This window comes from Scyliorhinus canicula, chromosome 10 (genome assembly GCF_902713615.1).
Source record: "Scyliorhinus canicula chromosome 10, sScyCan1.1, whole genome shotgun sequence".
NCBI classification, from domain to species: Eukaryota; Metazoa; Chordata; class Chondrichthyes; order Carcharhiniformes; family Scyliorhinidae; genus Scyliorhinus; species Scyliorhinus canicula.
The window spans coordinates 40,244,833-40,268,878 of NC_052155.1; the positions used below are offsets into that span (position 1 = coordinate 40,244,833).

General features: G+C 47.6%; 1 protein-coding gene across 1 annotated transcript; it reads right to left on the minus strand.

Annotated features, from left to right (window-relative positions):
- Positions 1-14,158: 14,158 nt before the first annotated feature.
- Positions 14,159-23,733, minus strand: LOC119972920 (forkhead box protein H1-like). The gene is made up of 3 exons (XM_038810463.1): positions 23,274-23,733; positions 23,042-23,146; positions 14,159-15,354 (listed from the first exon to the last, which is right to left on the minus strand). Exons 1-3 carry the CDS (start codon positions 23,544-23,546, stop codon positions 14,290-14,292), a joined length of 1,443 nt encoding a protein of 480 aa, XP_038666391.1. The 5' UTR covers positions 23,547-23,733; the 3' UTR covers positions 14,159-14,289.
- Positions 23,734-24,046: the final 313 nt, after the last annotated feature.

Sequence of the window (24,046 nt, forward strand, 5' to 3'; positions counted from 1 at the left end):
TAAATTTAGATTAGCCAATTATTTTTTCCAATTAAGGGGCAATTTAGCGTGGCCAATCCACCTACTCTGCACATTTTTGGGTTGTGGGGGCGAAACCCACGCAGACACGGGGAGAACGTGCAAACTCCACACGGACAGTGACCCAGAGCCGGGATCGAACCTGGGACCTCAGCGCCGTGAGGCGGTTGTGCTAACCACTAGGCCACCGTGCTGCCCTTGCTCCCCCATACTCTATGGACAAACATGTGCCAAGCAATGGTGGTAGAATGTGAAAGCATGACTGAAATCATCATTAGAAAGAGAAATTTCAAGTATTGAAACAAAGCAACAAGGCCAAAGGTTTAGGGAGTAATTTTAAGAGAGTGGGATCAATATGGCTGAATGTCCGGACACCAATTATACATCAGAGAGTGATGTGTGGGAAATGGCCAATTGTACATCAGAGAGTGATGTGTGGGAAATGGCCAATTGTACATCAGAGGGAGATGTGTGGGTAATGGCCAATTGTCAGAGAGTGATGTGTGGGTAATGGCCAATTGTACATCAGAGAGCGATGTGTAGGTAATGGCCAATTGTACATCAGAGGGTAATGTGTAGCGAATGGTCAATTGTTATTAGAGAGTGATGTCGGGATAATGGCCAGATTGGTGATTGTAGATGATGTCAGCTCAGGTGTTGGGGGGAATCAGCGATTGTTGATAGGGGAAGGTGTCAGATTGGTTGTTGGGGGTATCGGAGATTGTTGATTGCAGAAGGTGTCTGATCGGTTGTTGGGGGTATTAGAGATTGTTGATTAGGGAAGGTGACTGATTGGGTGTTGGGGGTATCGGAGATTGTTGATTGGGGAAGGTGTCTGATCGGTTGTTGGGGGTATCGTAAATTGTTGATTGGGGAAGGTGTCTGATCGGGTGTTGGGTATGGGAGGCTGTTGATTAGGGAAGGTGTCAGATCGGTTGTTGGGGGTATTAGAGATTGTTGATTAGGGAAGGTGTCTGATCGGTTGTTGGGGGTATTAGAGATTGTTGATTAGGGAAGGTGTCAGATTGGTTGTTGGGGGTATCGGAGATTGTTGATTAGGGAAGGTGTCTGATCGGGTGTTGGGGGTATCGGAGATTGTTGATTAGGGAAGGTGTCAGATCGGTTGTTGGGGGTATTAGAGATTGTTGATTGGGGAAGGTGTCTGATCGGATGTAGTGGGTATCAGAGATTGTTGATTGGGGAAGGTGTCTGATCGGGTGTTGGGGTATGGGAGGCTGTTGATTAGGGAAGGTGTCTGATCGGTTGTTGGGGGTTTTAGAGATTGTTGATTGGGGAAGGTGTCTGATCGGGTGTTGGGGTATCAGAGATTGTTGATTGGGGAAGGTGTCTGATCGGGTGTTGGGGGCATCGGACTTTGTTGATTGGGGAAGGTGTCTGATCGGGTGTTGGGGGTATCGGACTTTGTTGATTGGGGAAGGTGTCTGATCGGGTGTTGGGGGTATTAGAGATTGTTGATTGGGGAAGGTGTCTGATCGGTTGTTGGGGGTATCGGACTTTGTTGATTGGGGAAGGTGTCTGATCGGGTGTTGGGCGTATCGGAGATTGTTGATTAGGGAAGGTGTCAGATCGGTTGTTGGGGGTATTAGAGATTGTTGATTGGGGAAGGTGTCTGATCGGTTGTTGGGGGTATTAGAGATTGTTGATTAGGGAAGGTGTCTGATTGGGTGTTGGGGGTATCGGAGATTGTTGATTGGGGAAGGTGTCTGATCGGGTGTTGGGGGTATCGGACTTTGTTGATTGGGGAAGTTGTCTGATCGGGTGTTGGGGGTATCGGACTTTGTTGATTGGGGAAGGTGTCTGATCGGGTGTTGGAGGTATCAGAGGTTGTTAATTGGGGAAGGTATCAGATCGGGTATTGGGGGTATCGGAGATTGTTGATTGGGGAAGGTGTCAGATCGGGTGTTGGGGGTATCGGAGATTGTTGATTGGGGAAGGTGTCTGATCGGGTGTTGGGGGTATTAGAGATTGTTGATTGGGGAAGGTGTCTGATCGGGTGTTGGGGTATCAGAGATTGTTGATTGGGGAAGGTGTCTGATCGGGTATTGGGGGTATCGGAGATTGTTGATTGGAGAAGGTGTCAGATCGGGTGTTGGGGGTATCGGAGATTGTTAATTGGGGAAGGTGTCAGATTGGGTGTTGGGGGCATTAGAGATTGTTGATTGGGGAAGGTGACAGATCGGTTGTTGGGGGTATTAGAGATTGTTGATTGGGGAAGATGTCTGATCGGGTGTTGGGGGTATTAGAGATTGTTGATTGGGGAAGGTGTCAGATTGGGTGTTGGGGGTATTAGAGATTGTTGATTAGGAAAGGTATCAGATCGGGTGTTGGGGTATCGGAGATTGTTGATTGGGGAAGGTGTCAGATCGGTTGTTGGGGGTATTAGAGATTGTTGATTGGGGAAGGTGTCTGATCGGTGGTTGGGGGTATTAGAGATTGTTGATTGGGGAAGGTGTCTGATTGGGAGTTGGGGGTATCGGAGATTGTTGATTAGGGAAGGTGTCAGATCGGGTGTTGGGGGTATCAGAGATTGTTGATTGGGGAAGGTGTCTGATTGGGTGTTGGGGGTATCGGACTTTGTTGATTGGGGAAGGTGTCTGATCGGGTGTTGGGGGTATCGGAGATTGTTGATTGGGGAAGATGTCTGATCGGGTGTTGGGGGTATCGGAGATTGTTGATTGGGGAAGGTGTCCGATCGGGTGTTGGGGGTATTAGAGATTGTTGATTGGGGAAGGTGTCAGATCGGTTGTTGGGGGTATCGGAGATTGTTGATTGGGGAAGGTGTCAGATCGGTTGTTGGGGGTATTAGAGATTGTTGATTGGGGAAGGTGACAGATCGGTTGTTGGGGGTATTAGAGATTGTTGATTGGGGAAGGTGTCTGATCGGGTGTTGGGGGTATCGGAGATTGTTGATTGGGGAAGGTGTCAGATCGGTTGTTGGGGGTATTAGAGATTGTTGATTGGGGAAGATGTCAGATCGGTTGTTGGGGGTATTAGAGATTGTTGATTGGGGAAGGTGTCTGATCGGGTGTTGGGGGTATCGGAGATTGTTGATTGGGGAAGGTGTCTGATCGGGTGTTGGGGGTATTAGAGATTGTTGATTGGTGAAGTTGTCTGATCGGGTGTTGGGGTATCAGAGATTGTTGATTGGGGAAGGTGTCAGATCGGTTGTTGGGGGTATCGGAGATTGTTGATTGGGGAAGGTGTCTGATCGGGTGTTGGGGTATAGGAGGCTGTTGATTAGGGAAGGTGTCTGATCGGGTGTTGGGGTATCGGAGATTGTTGATTGGGGAAGGTGTCTGATCGGGTGTTGGAGGTACTGGAGATTGTTGATTAGGGAAGGTGTCTGATTGGGTCTTGGGGGTATCGGAGATTGTTGATTGGGGAAGCTGTCAGATCGGGTGTTGGGGGTATGAGAGATTGTTGATTGGGGAAGGTGTCAGATCGGGTGTTGGGGGTATCAGAGATTGTTGATTAGGGAAGGTGTCTGATCGGGTGTTGGGGGTATCAGAGATTGTTGATTGGGGAAGGTGTCAGATCGGGTGTTGGGGGTATTAGAGATTGTTGATTGGGGAAGGTGTCAGATCGGGTGTTGGAGGTATCGGAGATTGTTGATTAGGGAAGGTGTCTGATTGGGTCTTGGGGGTATGAGGGATTGTTGATTGGGGAGGGTGTCAGATCGGGTGTTGGGGGTATCAGAGATTGTTGATTAGGGAAGGTGTCTGATCGGGTGTTGGGGGTATCAGAGATTGTTGATTGGGGAAGGTATCAGATCGGCTGTTGGGGGTATCAGAGATTGTTGATTGGGGAAGGTGTCAGATCGGGTGTTGGGGGTATCAGAGATTGTTGATTGGGGAAGGTGTCAGATCGGGTGTTGGGGGTATTAGAGATTGTTGATTGGGGAAGGTGTCAGATCGGGTGTTGGGATATTAGGTCAGGTTTTGGGGGAGGGTATCAGATTATGGGTTGGAGATGTCAGATCTGTGTTGGAAGATATCTGACCGAGTGTTGGGGGTGGGTTGGGAAGTATCAGATCACAGGTGTATGGAGGTGGTGTTAGATCACAGGTTTGGAAGTGTCCGGGACACTTTGGATCCTGAAAAGGATCTTTGGATTGTGGCCATTGGATTATGGGTCTGGTTGCCTCAGATCAATGGGTTGGGTGGTTTTGGTTTATTAGTTGGGAGCTTGGAACCAAGGTGTGGGATGCTGATCATGGGGTGAGAAGCATGTTTTGTGCAGGTTAAGCACCCCTGCACATCTTTGTGTTGTGGGGGTATAACCCACGCAGATACAGGGATAATGTGCAAACTCCACACAGATAGTAACCCGGGGCCGGGATCGAACCCGGGTTCTCAGTGCCATAGGCAGCAGTGCTAACCACTGCGCCACCACGGCGCACACGCCCATAGTCTTTTGACATATTTAAATGACTCATTTGCTTCTGGAAGGTAAATTAGTCATTCACACCGGCTACCTCCCCAAAGGACACAAGTAGGGATGTAACCGTTGTGCTTTATTTTCCCGAGAGGGCAGATAAAGCCTCAAAATTGTATCCTCCAAAAGGAAATCCAGAAATCACAATCCAGAATGTGAGCCAATGTGATGCATTCCAGCTCCTGGAGTCTGAACTCACAATATTCTGACTTCGGCATGATTGCCACTGAGCCAAGGCTGATAACATTGATTTCACCATGTCATGTTTCAAAGGCAGCATCAGTGAGAGATGGGTCCAAAACTACAACCTCCAGACTCAATATCCTCCCCATCACAGCAACCAGCTGCTTCTACCCATATACCACCTCTCTTTTCTGCGGCCTCATTCCATCTGCTCTTGAAACTCTCACTCACGCCTTTGTTTCCTCCAGACTCAAAAAGAAATTGATAAGTTGCAACAAACAGGTTTTAGATTGGGGGAAATGGCAGGTTTTAGTAAAATAAGGCAAGATCTGGCCAAGGTATTTGGGAAGAGTTACAGAAGAGCAGTGGGGTGGGGGCGGGTGCGTTTAAAGAGGAAATGAGGGGGGTACATGCCCAACATATCCCCTCTAAGGTGTTAGGAAGGACGAACAAGCACAGAGAATTATGGATGACCAGGACTATTTAGGATACAATGACAAGGAAAAGAAAGGTTTTTAGCAAGTACAAGGGGAGCAAATCTACAGAGGCATTCGTGGAGTACAGAAAGAGCAAGATGGAGATTAAGAAAGCAATTAGGAGAGCAAAGAGGGGACATGTATGAGAAAGCTCTGGCTGATAAAAATAGGGCAAATCCCAAGGTATTCTATAAGTATATCAATGAGAAGAGGATAACCAGTGAAAGAGTAGGGACCAAGGTGGCAATCTGTCGGTGGAAGCAAAGGACATTGGTAGGGTGTTGAACGAATACGTTACATCTGTCTTCACCCAAGAGAATTAGGAGGTAGGTATCGAATTCAGGGGGGGGAGACTGCAAGGTTCTTGAGAACATTGACATAGGGAATGATAAGTTATTGAAGGTGTTGGTGGGCTTGAAAGTGGACAAATCTCTGGGCAGCACGGTGGAGCAGTGGTTAGCACTGCTGCCTCATGGCTATGAGGACCAGCTTTTGAACCCGGCCCCGGGTCACTGTCGTGTGGAGTTTGCACATTCTCCCCATGTCTGTGTGGGTCCCACCGCCACAACCCAAAATGATGTGCAGGGTAGATGAATTGACCATGCTAAATTGCCCCTTAATTGGAAAAAAAGAATTGGGTACTCTAAATTTATTGTTTAAAAAGTGGACAAATCGGCAAGTCTGAAAAAACTGTTTCCCAGGTTGCTGTGGAAGGTGATTGCAGGGGCCCTGACCCAAATTTTTAATTCCTCACTGGCCACGGGGGAGGTGCCGGAGGACTGGAGAACCATTAATGTTGTCCCATTCTTTAAGAAGGGTTGCAGAGATAAGCCAGGGAACTATAGACCAGTGAGTCTCATGTAAGTAGTGGGGAAACTATTGGAGAAAATTCTGATGGAGAGAATCTATCTCCATTTGGAGACACAAGGTTTAATCAGGGATAGTCGGCATGGCTTTGTCAAAGCGAGGTCAAATGGGGCAGATGGAATTTAACCCTGAAAAGTGTGAACCGTTACATGTTGGAAGGAGAAATTTGACAAGGAAATATTCAATGAACGACAGGACATGGGAAGTTCTGAGGAGCAAAGTGGCCTTGGCATGTGTGTCCATAGATCTCTGAAAGCAGGAGGTTAGGTTAATCGGGTGGTGAAAAGGCTTATGTGACTTCATCAATCGAGGCATAGATTCTAAAAATAAGGAGGTCATGGTGGAGTTGTATAGAACTTTAATGAGGCCACAGCTGGAGTATTATGTGCAATTCTAGTGGTTACATTATAGGAAGAATGTGATTGCACTGGAGGGGGTGCAGAGAAGATTCACCAGGATGTTGCCTGGGATGGAACATTTAAGTTATGAAGAGAGGTTGGATAGGCTTGGGTTGTTTTTGTTAAAGCAAAGACTGAGGGATGACTTGATCGAGGTGTTCAAGTTTATGAAGGGCATGGACAGGGTGAATAGGGAGCATCTGTTCCCTTTATTTGAAAGGTCAATCACGGGGGGACACAAGTTTAAAGTGAGGGGCATGTGGTTGAGTGTGAATTTGAGGAAAAACCTTTTTACCCAGAGGATGGTGAGATCGGAATGCTCTGCCAGGGAGGGTAGTAGAGGCGGGATGCTTCACATCCTTTAAAAAGTACTTGGATGGGCATTTGGCATGTCTTAACATTCACGGCTATGGGCGAAGTGCTGGCAAATGGGATTAGGTAGGTAGGTCAGTTGTTTTTCTTGTGTCGGTGCAGACTCGATGGGCTGAAGGGCTTTTTCTGCAATGTATGTTCTGCGATATCCCAATGCTTTCTGGTCTCCCATATTCCAATATACCTGAACCTGAGATCATCCCGCCTATGTCCTAACCGTACCAAGTCCCATTCTGTCGCAACCTCATATTTACATCTCTTCATGCCTTTGCCACTCTACTTCAGTAACATTTCCCAGCCCAGCTACCAGTCCAGAATTCCAGTCTCTTGTGCAAGTCGCTGACCCATTATTGCCTCGGCTACACAAGGCCTAAACTCCGGAATTGCCTCCCGAAACCTCTTCCCTTCCCATCTCCATTAAGACATCTCTTTAGTTATACCTACCTCTTTGAACAAGTTGTCAATGCTTCCCAGGCTCAATGTTCATTTGTACCTGATTATAGTTCAGTGAAGTGCCTTGGAACACTTACCTACGTTATGCTGTGTGCATGTGCAGCTGTCACATTTCCTACATTACGACAGTGACTACACTCCATAAAATACTTTATTGTAAAACTCTTTGGGATGTCCGGAGATCATGAAAGCTGCATAAAATCTAGAGGAATGATCTAGAAACGTTGAATGATAATCCCACCAAGGCAATTGAGGCACCCAAATTCAGTTAATTAACTTAATCTGGAATAGTTCATAATAGGAAATATGAAACTTTTGTATTGCAATATAATTTTAAAAATCTGCTTCTCCTTATAATTCCTCTGAGCTCTGCTGGAAACGATGTTCATACATCATTCAGATTGGACTAAATTCAAATGGCTCGCCAGCAAGTGCTAAGTCTGGGCTGACTTTCCATTCAAGTTCCCATCGCACCCTGGCAATGAACCACACCCTCCAGAGGAAAAGAAGTTCTGTTATATTTCTGCTTTGTGGTATAATATGATAATGAAAAATGAACTCAGAATTCAGTTGGATTAGATCTTTCCAAACATCCAAATGGTGGGTTCTGGCCATTCAAATTCTCTCACTCCAGTCGAGAGATTCTTATCTATCTAATCCTTCCCCCATGGAATTAAGCAAATCTTTCCAAGCAGTTAAATTGGAATGGAACTGTTGCTGGGAGGACAGAGTCGGTGCCCAAGACTCGATTAACATGTCTGAGGACTGGCCATCCTGTTGAGTGTTTTGTTTTCCTGTGGTTCCCTGTAAACAATGGAACTGAAGTAGCGAGTGTAAATACAAACCAGTCCAGCTCCTGCTATTCAGGCATCTTTACATTGAGGGCAAGAGGTTGAAGCGCATCTGTATATTCGTAGGAAATCACCGTCAAACATTTAAAAAATAAATTTAGAGTATCCAATTCATTTTTTCCAATTAAGGGGCAATTTAGCATGGCCAATCCACCTATCCTACACATCTTTTGGGTTGAGGGGGCGAAACCTACGCAAACACGGGGAGAATGTGCAAACTCCACACAGACAGTGAGCCAGAACCGGGATCAAACCTGGGACCTTGGCGCCGTGAGGCAACCGTGCTAACCACTTGCGCCACCGTGCTGCCCCTCACCGTCAAACTTGAGAGTAACATCCCAAATGCCTTTGTGGCAATTGCCTATCCAACATTTTGACATTTAAAAAAATCACAATAGGAAGGGAACTTCGGTAGAAATGCTGAAGAACATTAACCTGCGACACAGCTGCTAATGAAATCTTTATTCCAATGATTGTCCACCTCTGATGCTTTAAAAGACAGTGACTGGGGGCAGCACGGTGGTGCGGTGGTTAGCACTGCTGCCTCACGGCGCTGAGGTCCCAGGTTCTATCCCAGCTCTGGGTCACTGTCCGTGTGGAGTTTGTACATCCTCCCCGTGTTTGCGTGGGTTTCACCCCCACAACCCAAAGATGTGCGGGTTAGGTGGATTCGCCATGCTAAATTGCCCCTTAATTGGAAAAAATGAATTGGGTACTCTAAATTTATTTTTAAAAAGGCAGTGACTGCTTGTATTGGCCTTGAGAGAATGTTCACCTGGGGCTAAACAGGGATAAATTATGAGGACGGTTTGCAAACTTTGCTTGAGTATAAAAGATGGATAGATGACTGTTTCGAAGTGTTTGAAACAAATGCGGATTTGATCAGATATGGGGAATCTATTTTCCAAGACCGTACAAAATCTTAAATTGAGGTGGGAAATTGAGAAACAGATTTTCCAAGCAGGTGGCAATAGGTCTGGAATTGTCTCTTTCAAAAGGCTGTGGTTGCTAAGGATAATTGAAGTGTTCAAACCTCAAGCTAGATAGACTTTAGTTGGGCGGCAGAGTGGTACAGTGGTTCACACTGCTGCCTACGGCGCTGAGGACAGGGGTTCGATCCCGGCCCCGTGTCGGTGTGGGTCTCACCCCAACAACTAGCAATTTATTTTTTAAAAAGACACGGGGAGAATTTGCAAACTCTACACAGGCAGTGACCCAGGTTCGGATCAAACCCGGGTTCTCGGCACCATGGGGCAGCAGTGCTAATCACTGCGTCACAGCGCTGCCAAATCTCTTCCTTTTTGAAAGAACTGAGTTTGTAAAGGAATAGTCCCAGTAACACAGGAAGAGGGAAGAACACACACGCTATTCGTTAAAATATTCTTGAATTAAAATTAGATACCACTTTGGATTAAGCATTTTTATTTGAAGACAGTAAGACAGTAAGATAGAAATGACGGCAATATAGACTTATAATTATTCTCAAAATTAAGCATCAGAAAGACATCACATCTTTTTTTTGTAAATTTAGAGTACCCAATTTATCTTTTCTAATTAAGGGGCAATTTAGCATGTTCAATTCACCTACCCTGCACATCTTTGAGTTGTGGGGGCGAAACCCACGCAAGCACGGGGAGAATGTGCAAACTCCACACGGGCAGTGACCCAGAGCCGGGATCGAACCTGGGACCTCGTCGCCGTGAGACCGCAGTGCTAACCACTGCACCACAGAAAGACATCATATCTAATGCTTGCACATTCCCACAATTCCTCATATAAAGAGCTTTCAATTTTTGTTCATTGAAGGCAGAACTCTTGTGCCCCATGCCGTAAGGGTGGCATGGTAGCAAAGTGGATAGTACTGTTGCTTCACAGTGCCAGGGACCCAGGTTTGGTTTCCAGCTTGAGTCACTGTCTGTGCAGAGTCTGCACGTTCTCCCATTGTCTGAGTGGGTTTCTCCAGGTACTCCGGTTTCCTCCCACAGTCCAAAGATATGCAGGTTAGGTGAATTGATCATGCTAAATTGCATTGTAGTGTCGGAAAGTTAGGTGATGTAAGGGCGGCATGCGGCGCAGTGGATAGCACTGGAACTCGGTGCTGAAGACCCGGGTTCGAATCCCGGCTCTGGGTCACTGTCCATGTGGAGTTTGCACATTCTCCCCGTGTCTGCGTGGGTTTCAGCCCCACAACTCAAAGATGTGCAGGTTAGGTGGATTGGCCACGCTAAATTGCCCCTTAATTGGAAAAAAAATAACAATTGGGTAGTCTAAAAAAATGTATTAAAAAAGTTAGGTGAGGTTGTTGGGTTACAGGGATAGGGTGAAGGTGTGGTTTTAGGTAGGGTGCTCTTTCTGGGCTAGCCTTTCATTGGGTCAGAAAGTGGAGGCTCCAATCTTCACGCCAGTACTTGAGCACACACCTCAGGAGCCAGACACCCTTGTGGAATACCAAAAGATGCTGCTCTGATCTCCCACCCCGAGGATGTTAAATGTCTTCTGGCATTGTTTGAAGAATTCCCAGCCACCAAATGCAGATTAATCCATCAGTCATTCAGTTCACTGCTGATGCAGAATCACCCCTGCATTTGTTAACAGAACTGTTATTGCATTTCAGAAGGAATTCACTGTAGGAAGAACCTTTTTGAGATGTTTCCAAGTGATAACGCCTCTCCATATTATTCTTTTCGAGTTACCCGTAACAGTTCACCAATTACAAATCTTGTAATTCCTGGAGATTCCAGAATAATCCTGGAAGGTTGGTAATCCTAGTCTTGCAACATTCATTTCTGGACACTACGGGCTGTATTCTCCTTTTCAGGGACTATGTCCCCACGCTGTTGTGAAAACTGTGCCCTTTTATGCCAGAAAACCTGGCGTCAAAAGGCCACAGGTTCACAGCCCTGCAGGGAGTCGTCGTGAAGCTCCCAGCCCCAGCTGCAGATACGGCCCATAACTAACGGAAATATGAAACTCTCTCCTCTAAAAGACCACGTTGGACCAACTGAAATTTTCAAACCAACAAACAACTTGCATTTATGCAGAACCTTTCAGCAAAACATTGCATGGCATATTTCAAGACAGACACGCCTAGATTTTTGTGGGATAATAATAATAATCGTTATTCGTGTCACAAGTAAGCTTACATTAACACTGCAGTGAAGTTACTGTGCAAAGCCCCTAGTCGCCACACTCTGGCGCCGGTTCAGGTACACTGAGGGAGAATTCAGAATGGCGAATTCACCTAACAAACACGTCTTTTGGGACTTGTGGGGGGAAACAGGAGCAACCGGATGAAACCCACATAGTCACGAGGAAAACTTGCAGACTCCGCTCAGACAGTGAGCGAAGCAGACAATCAAAATTTGGGACACTGGAGCTGTGCAGCAACAGTGCTAACCACTGTACTACCGTGCTGCCCTATAATAAGGGATAAGTGATTCCAGATCAAGAGTTGCACATCAGCAGTGGCCTGATATTGCAGGAAATGTTTGTGTGGCTGAATGGACTTCTCATTTTCCTACTTACAGGAGAAAACCCAAGCAGGTAATTTTATTTATAAAAGAAGCTAATTGAGGTTTACAGCATTTTGCAGCTCAATTAGGATCCACGCTGTGTGAGATATTGCTGATCATAAACATCATAACAATAATTAATCTTGCTCAAGTTTGCCCGGCACCCTGCTCATCCTGTCCTTTCCGTTACAAGGGTATTTCAACACTTGGGGACAAAAGCTATGAGGCATGTTATCTATGGATGCCTCCGAAGTGGAAACAATTATATTTCACATCACTGTTGTATATTCAGAAAACCAGTGCACAGATGGCAGGCTTTTAATAAGCTTCCCAATGATAAATGCTCCCAGAGTTTTGGAACACGCTCATATATTGGGAATTAACGCTCGCAAGTAATTTCTGACCATCTCACTTGGAGATCAACCACCATTTATTTTAGTTTGCAAGGATGATTTCAGTGTCACAGGGGCAGTACGGTAGCACAGTGGTTAGCACTGTTGCTGCACAGTGCCAGGGTCCCAGGTTCGATTCCCGGCTTGGGTCGCTGTCTGTGCGGAGTCTGCACGTTCTCCCCGTGTCTGCGTGGGTTTCCACGGGTGCTCCGGTTTCCTCCCACAAATCCCGACACAATTAGGTAATTTGGACGTTCTGAATTCTCCCTCAGTGTACCTGAACAGGCGACTTGGGGATTTTTAAAATATAAGAATAAATTTAGAGTACCCAAATCATTTTTTCCAATTAAGGGGTAATTTAGCGTGGCCAATCCACCTACCCTGCACATCTTTGGGTTGTGGGGCGAAACCTACGCAAACACGGGGATAATGTGCAAACTCCACACGGACAGTGACCCTGGGCTGGGATCGAACCTGGGACCTCGGTGCCATGAGGCAGCAGTGCTAACCACCGCGCCACCCTCCTGCCTTGACTTGGAGAATTTCACAGTAACTTAATTGCAGTGTTAATGTAAGCTATTTGTGACACTAATAAAGATTATTATACTTTCCCCCTTAAGCTGCAAAGACGCTCATGGGCACTGCTTGGTGTCACCGGTCAGTGCTGCGTCTGACGGAGGGTCCTCCCTTCTGACAGGGAATAAGGTACCTGGTTCAACTCTTTCGGTGCACTACTCAAATTATCTTCAACACTTCTGCTGGGTTTTTTGGCTGTGTGCGCCAGTAATTCTCCAAAATCTCTTTGAATGATCACTGCAGTCATGCAGATGCCAACAATGACTGATCAAAGCTGTTCAGCCCTGGGAGGCATCAGTCACACCCAATCCCATAGTCACACTATGCAGCTGGGAGTGGGGAAACTATGGCCAATTTGCTTCTCCCTCAATCCAGGGGCACACACGACACCAATTGGACAACATTGTTGCCCCAGTAAACATCAAAATCCTCCAGGCAAGGGCCGGGATTCTCCCCCAACCGCCGGGGCGGGGGATCCCAGCGTGTTGGAGTGGTGTGAACCACTCCTGCGTTGGGCCAAGCCCTCACATTGAGTGGCTAGGCCATGGCTTCGGCCATGGCGAAGGCAAAAGAAAGAGTGCCCCCACGGCACAGGCCCACCCGCCAATCGGTCGGCCCTGATCGCGGGCCAGGCCACCTTGGGGGCACCCCCCGGGGTTAGATTGCCCTGCACCCCCCCCCTCCCCCCAGGACCCCGGAGCCCGCCCGCGCCAATCTACGCCGGTGGGAGAGACCTGTCAGTGGCGGGACTTCGGCCCATCGCGGGCCGGAGAATCGCCGCAGGTGGCCCACCCACCGGTGCGGCCCGATTTCCGCCCCCGCCGAGTGTCGGGGGGGTGGACAATTCGGGACACGGCGGGGGCGGGATTGACGCCAGCCCCGGGCGATTCTCCGACCCGGCGAGGGGTCGAAGAATCCCGCCCAAGATTTGTATCAACGTCCCCGAATAACATAGAACATAGAACAGTACAGCACAGAACAGGCCCTTCGGCCCTCGATGTTGTGCCGAGCAATGATCATCCTACTCAACCCCACGTATCCACCCTATACCCGTAACCCAACAATCCCCCCCTTAACCTTACTTTTTTTTTCTTTTTTTATAAATTTAGATTACCCAATTATTTTTTCCAATTAAGGGGCAATTTAGCGTGGCCAATCCACCTACTCTGCACATTTTTGGGTTGTGGGGGCGAAACCCACGCAGACACGGGGAGAATGTGCAAACTCCCTTACCCTTACTTTTAAGGACACTATGGGCAATTTAGCATGGCCAATCCACCTAACCCGCACATCTTTGGACTGTGGGAGGAAACCGGAGCACCCGGAGGAAACCCACGCACACACGGGGAGGACGTGCAGACTCCGCACAGTCAGTGACCCAGCCGGGAATCGAACCTGGGACTCTGGAGCTGTGAAGCATTTATGCTAATCACCATGCTACCGTGCTGCCCCTAAACTTTCAGTTTAACCTTCAGAATAAGCTTTCAGAATCCATGCAAACATACTTTGCACACTGGGAAAAGTAGTGGGTGGAATAAAACATTCCTTTATTAAAATTCCCAGCCTCAAAACACAGGTCAAGTAAGATTTTTTTCATAAGTCAGTTTAATAGAAAAGGTTTGAATGGCAGTGTTGGACACAAAGCCCCATGAGTGTATGTAAATTTTATAGAGGTCCAATGTTAAAAATGTTTTAAAGTTTCTACACAACTCTTACTCTTCACATAGATTGGGCACTCAGTAATCAAATGGCATGTATCGAGCCCTCACCATATTGCTTGCACTGGGTGACATTCCAGTGCCCATCACACCAGCTGGGCAGAACTGGTGCAAGATGGTATCAAAAACACTTTTATTTGGTGGGACAACCTGCAACATTCTGTCCAGATCTAACACAGATGGTGGCCGCAAAGATGGCAGAGGACGTGGATCAGGTAGAAAGGGCCAGCTGGGCGGGCTTAAAAACTGCGTTGGTCCGTATGGACAGAACAAATTTGAAGGGCGGTTATACTGGAAGAATGTAGAGTACGGCAGACTCATGCTGGGAGGTGCAATTACATTTGGAGGTGGATACTTGGTACAAGATGTTGGTAACTCCAAGGACATGTAGGGCCTTAGTGGCAGCTCAGGAAAGTTGGTGCAAAGATTGTCCCTTATAGAGAGAGGTACAGGCCTGCAATATTCCATTGATAATCTCACGCGTTTTGACTCACGCCTAAAGAAGGATTCTCTGCGGGAAATTTCGGAGTCATCTTCAATGGAGGAAGGACTGGAGGTTGAAGTGCTTAGGGGTGAGGGTAACTGGGTCTTGTAATGAGCACTCTGTGAGGAAGAGAATGAAGAGGAGCACTCAGGACTCTCGCATGATACCCGATGAGGATGCCAAGAGTTTAAATCCAATCTTCCTTGCTGCATGGGATCTTCGTTTGATGATTTTCTTTGGAGACCACATTTGTAAGCCTCCGGATAGTTCTTCCCCCTTTCAGAGGGAGAAGCTTCTAGACGATTCCACGATGTGTCAACGGAAAAGGCACCATCGGACCTGCTGCCACCCTGCTGCGGGAGTACTGCTGTATGCCCAGCAGGGGATTCGGTTTCCTGCTGTGGTTTGGCACTTTCTTCAGAAGCAGAGAGGCTGGCTATCCCACCCAGGATATAGGCAGTCGAATCAGCCGCAAACTTTCTCCCATCTTGTCGCGAAACAGACGTGTTTTGTCGTTTTAATGCTTCGGGCGGGATGCGAGTAACATCGACTGTCCAATAGTTCCCCTTCCCTTGTGGCCTTTTTGGATCATTCAATACCTGAACAAAAAACAAAAGGACGTAACATTAAATCATCGGAACTTGTCTTGTACTTTAGACGGGATACTCAAAGTCAAGACAGCTTTCCATAGCACTAGTTGTTATGATAGGAATATGGGAATGCAAGTAAGCCATTCAGCCCCTCGAGCCTGTCCCACCATTCAATGAGATCATGGCTGATCTGTGACCTAACTCCATATACCCTCCGTTGGCCCATATCCGTTAATATCTTTGCTTAACAAAGATCTATATCTCAGATTTAAATTTAACAACCATTCTAGTTTCAAACTTCTGTTTGTGGGAGAGAGTTCCAAACCTCTCCCACCCATTGAGTGAAGAAGTAAGATGATAGTTGACCCAGAATTTGTAACCAACAGCCACAGGAAATTATAGGCTGGGAGGCATCCCAAGCAAGCCACCATTGTCAAGTCTCTCCCAACCTCGGGCATTAGTTACACACCCTTGTTTGCCAAGAAGCTTAAATGGGAAGAGAAATCCTAACTAATTCCCACCACCTCCCCAGACCTGAGCATTGAACTGAAGTCCAATTGGATTGGATTTGTTTATTGTCACGTGTACCGAGGTACAGTGAAAAGTATTTTTCTGCAAGCAGCTCAACAGATCATTCAGTACATACGACGAAAAGGGAATTAAACAAAATTCAAGAAAATACATAACAGGGCAACACAAGATATACAATGTAACTACATAAGCATTGGCATTGGATGAAGCATACAGGGTGTAGTGTTAATGAGGTCAGTAAATAGGAGGGTCATTTAGGAGTCTGGTGACAGTGGGGAATAAGCTGTTTTTGAGTCTGTTTGTGCGTGTTCTCAGACTTCTGTATCTCCTGCCCGATGGAAAAAGTTGGAAGAGTGAGTAAGCCGGGTGGGAGGGATCCTTGATTATGCTGCCCGCTTTCCCCAGGTAGCGGGAGGTGTAGATGTCAATTGTAGTGTTACTATTACCACTCCATAAATCAGTTAGCTCAACACCTCTCAGGGATAAAATGTGGGGCATTCACTGACCGCGTGACTCAGCTCCTCATTCAATAGTGTATTACAAACTGATCTAGGCTGTGTGCACAATGGCATGTTGTATGATGTGGAGATATTGAAGTTGAGTTCAGTGAAGCCTATTTGTTATAAAAACATAACTTTTCTAATTGCTCAGTAATTTGGCAAATGAAAAATCTGTATGTTGTACAACAAAAGAGAAATGGAGTTGACTGACAGCCTTACAAGGAACTTGCCATTCAATCAGCTCGGTTATCTTTCCCATTGATTTCCAACAAAAGAGCCAGTTGCTAATGTAAGCAGACAGCTGAGTCTTCTACTACTTGTTCTCTTCAGCTATTTCCAAGCAATATGTTTCTCCTTTGCGAAGTGACCACATTAAGGTGTACCTAAGGTGTCCCTTTCCCTGACTGATTTCCATCCCTCTATAGCCTTGGCTCCAACTTATGCTAGGGGTTAGCCCATAACAGCAAAGTACAGATGAGGGAGACCATTTATTCCAACTAATTCATATTTCCACAGAAACCTGCAGATCCCCATCACAATATAACTCGGGGCATTGGCTTCCACTACCTTATCTGGACATTTCCCAAGTACTGATCACTTTGTTTCAAGTGATTCCTAACCCAAGTGCTAAACTTACATTTTTCTTATGACTTGTGGTCATCATTGACTTGTGGTCATCATTAGGTTTTTGTGTCTTTGATTCAGTTTTTCTTTTTTTTCCATTTACAGGATGTGGCCATTGCTGCTTAAGCCAGCATTTATTGCCCACCCCTAGTTGTCCTTCAGAAGTTGGCGTTGAGCTACCCTCTTGAACCATTGCAGGTCCCTGAGGTCTAGGTATACCCACAGTGCAGTTTGGGAGGGATTTTGAGGATTTTGACCCAGTGGCAATGAAGGAATGGCGACATATTTCCAAGTCGGGGTGGTGAGTGGCTTGGGAGGGAAGCTCCAGGTGGTGTGGTTCCCTTCCCTTCTGGGCAGCATGGTAGCACAGTGGTTAGCACTATTGCTTCACAGCACCAGGGTCCCATGTTCAATTCCGGCTTGGGTCACTGCCTGTAGGGATTCTGCACATTCCCCCCCTGTCTGCATGGGTTTCCTCCGGGTGCTCCGGTTTCCTCCCACAAGTCCCGAAAGATGTCCTTGTTAGGAGGCAGCACGGTGGTGCAGTGGTTAGCACTGCTGCCTCACAGCGCCGAATCTAGCATGGCCAATCCACCTACCCTGCACATCTTTTGGGTTGTGGGGGTGAGAACCACGCAGAGATGGGCGCTCTGCCCCGACTGGCCGAGTTTACGATGGCGTTGGTCTCTCATGGTCCCATCCTGTCAGGAACTCGGCATGGCGGCTGCGGACTCAGTCCAGCTGTGGACTCAGTCCGGGGTGCGCGAGCCGGCCAAAGGGTGGGGGGCACTATTTTGCGGGCCGAGTCCACGAGCGGCGGCCGCCATTAAGCATGGCGCGGCCGCTGCCATGCACATGCGCGGCAATGGAACCGGCAATTCTCCGGGCTGTATCGGCAGCTAGAACCGGGTATTCTGCGCTGCCGGTATGCTAGTCCGCAGTCAAACGGAGGATTGGTGGCCGTTTTACCACATTTACCCACGGCGTGGGACATTAGGGCCGGGATTGTCCCTTCTACGGACTAAGTCCCCACGCCGGCGGGAAAACCGGCGCCAACCCCTCTGGCATCAATAGCCCTCGTAAATGCGGAATTCTCCACATTTCCAGGGGCTAGGTGGACACCGGAGGGGTTGGTGCGCGTTCGTGCATGCGGCGAAGGGCCGGCGTTATCTCGTGCATGCGCAGACAGGCCGGCATATTTTGGCGCATGCGCGGGTGGTTCTCTTCTCTGCGCTGGCCATGGCGGAGCCCTACAGGGGCCGTCGCGGAAGGAAGAAGTGCCCTCACGGAACACCCACTCCCCCCCTCCCCCCCACCAAGGACCGCCCCCCGCCGACTCACCTGCCAGGTCCCGCTGGTATGTGAGGTGAGTAATTCATGCCGGTGGGACTGGCCAAAATGGGACGGCCGCTCGGCCCATCGGGGTCCGGAGAATCACTGGGGGGGGGGGGGGGGGCGCCGACCGGCGTGGCGGGAATCCCGCCCCCGCCCGAGAAACGCTGCAGGAAAATACGGCTGCTGGAGTCGGGATGGGATTCGCGCCGCCCCCCGTGGCTTCTTCGACCCGGCAGGGAGTCAGAGAATCCTGTCCTTGATTTGATTTGAATTGCCTCAGAATGGGAGAAGCCAGCCCATGGTCTCCACTATCATAGGTCCACTTCTTTTAACCTCCACAACAAATATTCATGACTGTTTATTAAGTGCCTTATATTCTTCAGCATTCACATCCATAAAATCATAGAATTTACAGTGCAGAAGGAGGCCATTCAGCCCATCGGGTCTGCACCGGCCCTTGGAAGAGTACCCTACCTAAGCCCACACCTCTACTCTATCCCCACAACTCCACCTAACCTTTTTGGAAACTAAGGGAAATTTAGTGTGGCCAATCCACCTAACCTGCACATCTTTGGACTGTGGGACGAAACCGGAGCACCCAGAGGAAACCCACGCACACACGGGGAGAAGGTGCAGACTCCGCACAGGCAGTGACCCAAGCTGGGAATCAAACCTGGGACCCTGGAGCTCTGCAGCAACAGTGTTAATCACTGTGCTACCGTGCTGCCCACAGAATCCATGTTGAATTCCACCTACATCTTTCTGTAGCTCGTTGGCTTATCTTTGGATTTGATTGCTGTTCTCCAACCCTCGTTCTCCCAATAATATTCTTGGGGTGATACCTCGACCTCCCATGTTCTACTCAGAGCCACCCATTTCCCATGGAAGGAATCAACACTCAACAGTGAAATTATCCCGTGGTCTCAAATTTTCTCCTAAGCTGTCAGTTATTTGAGGGAATACCCTGGGTTAGAACGTTGCTGGGCTACATTGCTTAAATAAATTCAAAAAGCATTCCATTCCAGGCAGCAGGGTAGCATGGTGGTTAGCATAAATGCTTCACAGCTCCAGGGTCCCAGGTTCGGTTCCCGGCTGGGTCACTGTCTGTGCGGAGTCTGCACGTCCTCCCCGTGTGTGCGTGGGTTTCCTCCGGGTGCTCCGGTTTCCTCCCACAGTCCAAAGATGTGCAGGTTAGGTGGATTGGCCATGCTAAATTGCCTGTAGTGTCCTGAAAAGTAAGGTTAAGGGGGGGGGGGGGGTTGTTGGGTTACGGGTAAAGGGTGGATACGTGGGTTTGAGTAGGGTGATCATTGCTCGGCACAACATTGAGGGCCGAAGGGCCTGTTCTGTGCTGTACTGTTCTATGTTCCATCTTCAGTGTCAAATTGCCGGGGTGCATCTTGTGATGATCTGGTCACTGTTGTCCTTTGAAATGCTCTGGCTGCACTTGCTGGATTCCATGGATTCACATGTTTGAGAATTCTTTTGTTTGCTTGGGTAGAAAAAGAAAATCACCAGCCCCCTTCCCAATTTTCACCCTCACTTGCCCAGATTTTGGAATTTTTAAAACACTGATTTACCAGAGGGAATTATGTGTCCGTAGGGAGTGGCAAGGAGATTTACCAAGCAAAAAGTAAGTAAATAGAAGCTGCCGAGAGGGTGATTTTAACATTTATCACCAAGTGAAAAACAGACAATGAGCCAGATGCTTATTTTGTCTGACAGGCTGATATTCTTCTTTAGAATCGCACAGGGCGGGATTCTCTGATCCTTCGGCTAAGTGTTGACGCCGCCGTAAACGCTGTCGCGAGCAGGCCCTCAGGAGAACGGATTCCAAGCCCCTCAGTAGGCCAGCATGGCACTGGAGCGACCAATGCCGCACCAGCTGCCCATGCAGGCATCAAATGGGCGCCACGGGTCTGCACATGCGCAGTGCGACTGGCTCTACTACGCGGTGGCTCCCACCTCCGCGTCAGCCCTGACGCAACATGCCGTAGGGCTACAGGTGCAGGCGCGGAGCAAAAGAGGGCCCCAGCCCGAGAGGCCGGCCTGCCGATCGGTAGGTCCCGATCGTGGGCCAGGCCACAGCGGAGGCTCCCCCCGGAGTCGGGCACCCCCTCCCCCCCACCAGGCCGCCTCCGGATGGATGCATGGCACGGTTCTGCCGGGTAAGACAACATGTGGACGGTGCTGACGGGACTCGGGTTTTTTTTACGGCCGAGTCACCGGGGCGGGGAGGGGGGGCTCTCCGGAGAATCGGCGGACCGGCATGGGGGACGGCGCCGCGTGATTCACACCGGCCCGGCGATTCTCCAGCCCGGCCTGGGCTGAGAGAATCCTGCCCAGAATTCCTACACTGCAGAAGGAGGCCATTCAGCCCATCAAGTCTGTACCAACCCTTTGTCTGAGCATTGTTCCCATATCCACTCCCAGGGCCACCCCGCCCGAAGCTACACATCTTTGGACACTAAGGGCCAATTTATCATAGCCAAAAACTTAACCCACATATCATTGGACTGCGGAGGAAACCCTTTCAGACACAGGGAGAACGTACAAACTCCACACAGACAAGCCACCCGAGGCCAGAACTGAACCCGGATCCCTGCTGCTGTGAGTTTTTGAGAACAGGTCCAATTTGCTAATCATTCGATAAATGTAAATTAACCCCAGCTATTCTGAATTATCCTGAAAGAAAACAGCAGCAGTATGTGCTAATGGTTGAAGTTAAACCATTCTCCTAGCACAATGATATTAATTAACACCCACACACAAAGTCAGAGCTGAGCACAGACCTTAAGATTCTTGCAGTTAACAGATACTTTACACAAGCTCACACACCAGAATGAAAGGCTTGATGACAGTTCTGCTCTTGCTTGCGAGAAGCAATTTACATTTGCTCTAAATTAAAAGCGATTACAACATTTGTAAAGAGTTGACAGAGGTGGTGGATTCTCTGGAACATCCTTCAACAATTCCCACACTAAAGTAGCTAGACAGAGAAAAATGATTTTACCTGGTGGTAGGATCCAAACAGAAGGCAGGGTGGGGGACATAAAATTAAAACTGGGATGTTCAGAGGTGATGTGATGTCAGAATGCATGAAGGGACTTTGACATTCTCCCCCAAAAGTGTTACTGACACTTGGGTCAACTGAACATTTCAAAAGAGTTTTGTTCGGTAAGAGTATTAAGGACCATGAAACCAAAGCCGCTAAAGGGGATTACAATACAAATTAGTCAAACTCAAGGGGCTGAATGGTCTATCCTGCTCCCAAGAACTACCAGGTGGATTCCAGGTTCAAATCCCTCATTTGTTTTGAGTTATCTAGTCACAGTTTTAAGTTGAGGTAGGGCTGGTGTTGAGAAAACACTAGAAGTGCTACAATTATCAACTGATATCTCAGCTGACAATCCAATGCAGGGTTGAAGAGCTCCCAGCAACTACATGTAACCTGGGGGTTTTGAACTGTCTGGGCAGGATTATATGAGCAGGGGCTATTTAGCACAGGGCTAAATCGCTGGCTTTGAGAGCAGACCAATCAGGCCAATAGCACGGTTCGATTCCTGTAACAGCCTCCCCAAACAGGTGCCGGAATGTGGTGACTAGGGGCGTTTCACAGTAACTTCATTTGAAACCTACTCGTGACAATAAGAGATTTTCAGTTTTCAGCATTAATATCACCCCCTTCTATTTTTCCTTTAGTTGTGCGCAAATTGTTCATTGAGGTGTGTGGTACTTTTATTGGTAACAACCATTCAATAATTGGTTGGTGAGGTGGAGGAATGAATAAGGAATTGAAGGGACATTCAAAACGGAGGAGGTAAATGCAATTTATTCTCACAGAGCCGACATTGGGGCTGTCTGTCCCATGTTTTAATTTAGCATATATCTCTGGTGCACACTATTGGCTTAGCTCTAGGTAAAGAGATGATTTATGATGAGTAAAAAGTTGTTCTCATTAGCAGTGCATGGTAAAAATAGCCTACAGAACCATGTAAACCAAACTACTACAACTGTCCACTTTTCCTCCCCACCCCTGCCCCTCATTGGCATCTATCCCATTTAACAAGTTCCAGAGAACTTTAGAGGTTAGCAAGAAAATTTTATGGAACAACACAGCAATTGCAAACCCCCATTCTCCTCACTGCACCCCTAACACTCAATCACCAGAAATATTGAATACACCAAGATGACACAACTCCAATATTGTTGAACCTAAGGGGCTTTCCTGCCTGCTGTAGTTTCATTGGAAAAGAGTTACAAACATTTCAGAAAAGGGAGGTACAAACCATTTTGCCAGGGTTTCACATCTTTTACAATCAACCTAAACCCCCCCCCCCCCCTCATTTCACCCCTCCACTATTTCTCAAGCAGCATCAGACTGGCAGCTATAACCAAATGCTCAGTTGCAAACTTAGGAAAGGTACAAATTTCAAATGGCAACACAGAGGATTAATCATTTTCTCAGTGGATGCAAAATGGAAATTTCACATACTCACTTGCTGGGCCTTGCTTGGTTGCTAGTGATAACACAAAACCACAATACAACCATTGTGTTTCTCAGTCTCTCTCCACACACACACACACACCTTTAAAGTAAAAGCAAAATACCGTGGATGCTGGAAATCTGAAACCTTTAAAAGTATTGCTTAAATCTCGGTTTTACAGTATAGTTGTCATACACCGCCAATAATGAACAGACTTACTTTTATGAAGCAGTCATTTAGAGACAAGTTGTGCCTCACAGAATCTTTCCAGCCTTTATAATGTCCTTTGAAAAATGGAAACATAACACTGATTTCATGGAGAATCTGTGAACACAAAACACACAGCCAGCTTGTTACATTTGAAAACTGGTCAGACTCCCTCAATATTTAAGTAGCAGCAATTCCGTTTCCCCCACCCCACCCCACAAACACACACACACACACATCATACCTGCGATAACTTCAGTTTCTTCTCTGGAGAATTAAGGATAGCAATTGTTATGAGAGCCAGGTACGTATAGGGTGGCTTCGGGTATCTTTGGTAGTTTTTTTTCTTCAATGGCTGTTTATTCTTATCACTTGCATTTTCTTCAGCGGAGTCATCTGCAGACTTGGGGTTCCTTACATCCTGGACCTGATATGAAGGATCATTGGTATCACAAGCAGAAGCACCGGCAATCTGAACTGACTGTTCCATTCTGGGAGCCTTGGCCAAGTTCACCATGTCCAGACCCTGAGATGAAGAGTTTCTTTGGTAAAGGGAGCACAGTTGTTTGAGGTCGAGAGCGGTGTTTTTGGCTGGAGGAAGAGGAGAACCCAATGCATTGTCCCAGTCTCGCGTTGGAAGCTGAACATCACATCTGTCTGATGCTGGAGATGTGGCTGAAACCACCCCAAATCTGTCTACTTCCCAGCTCATGCTTATGCTGGTCAATGAGCTCAAGTACTGGAGGCACACGAATAGACTACTGCCAGAGTTGTTTTCTTAGAAGACAATCAACATTTGCATGATCACCCAAAGTGTAATCAGTCTTGACACAGGAGGATTAGTCAATGAATAAAGGGGTGGGATCAAGGGGGGATGATAGGCAGCAGAAAGTTTGGGAAGACAGTGGATCTCCACAATCTATTGCCACTTTGAAATCTTTTTTGTCCCCAAAGTGCTGGAATCTCTCCTTTAATTATTTGCAGTGGGCTCTTTAGTAGTTTTCACCTGAACCTTGT

Coding starts and splice junctions, on each gene's coding strand:
- LOC119972920 (XM_038810463.1), bottom strand. CDS start 23,546: ATGGTGAACTTGGCCAAGGCTCCCAGAATGGAACAGTCAGTTCAGATT. Junction 23,147..23,273: donor AGAAACTGAAGTTATCGCAG/GTATGATGTGTG, acceptor TTGTGTTCACAG/ATTCTCCATGAAATCAGTGT. Junction 15,355..23,041: donor TAAATGACTGCTTCATAAAA/GTAAGTCTGTTC, acceptor TTTTTTGTTCAG/GTATTGAATGATCCAAAAAG.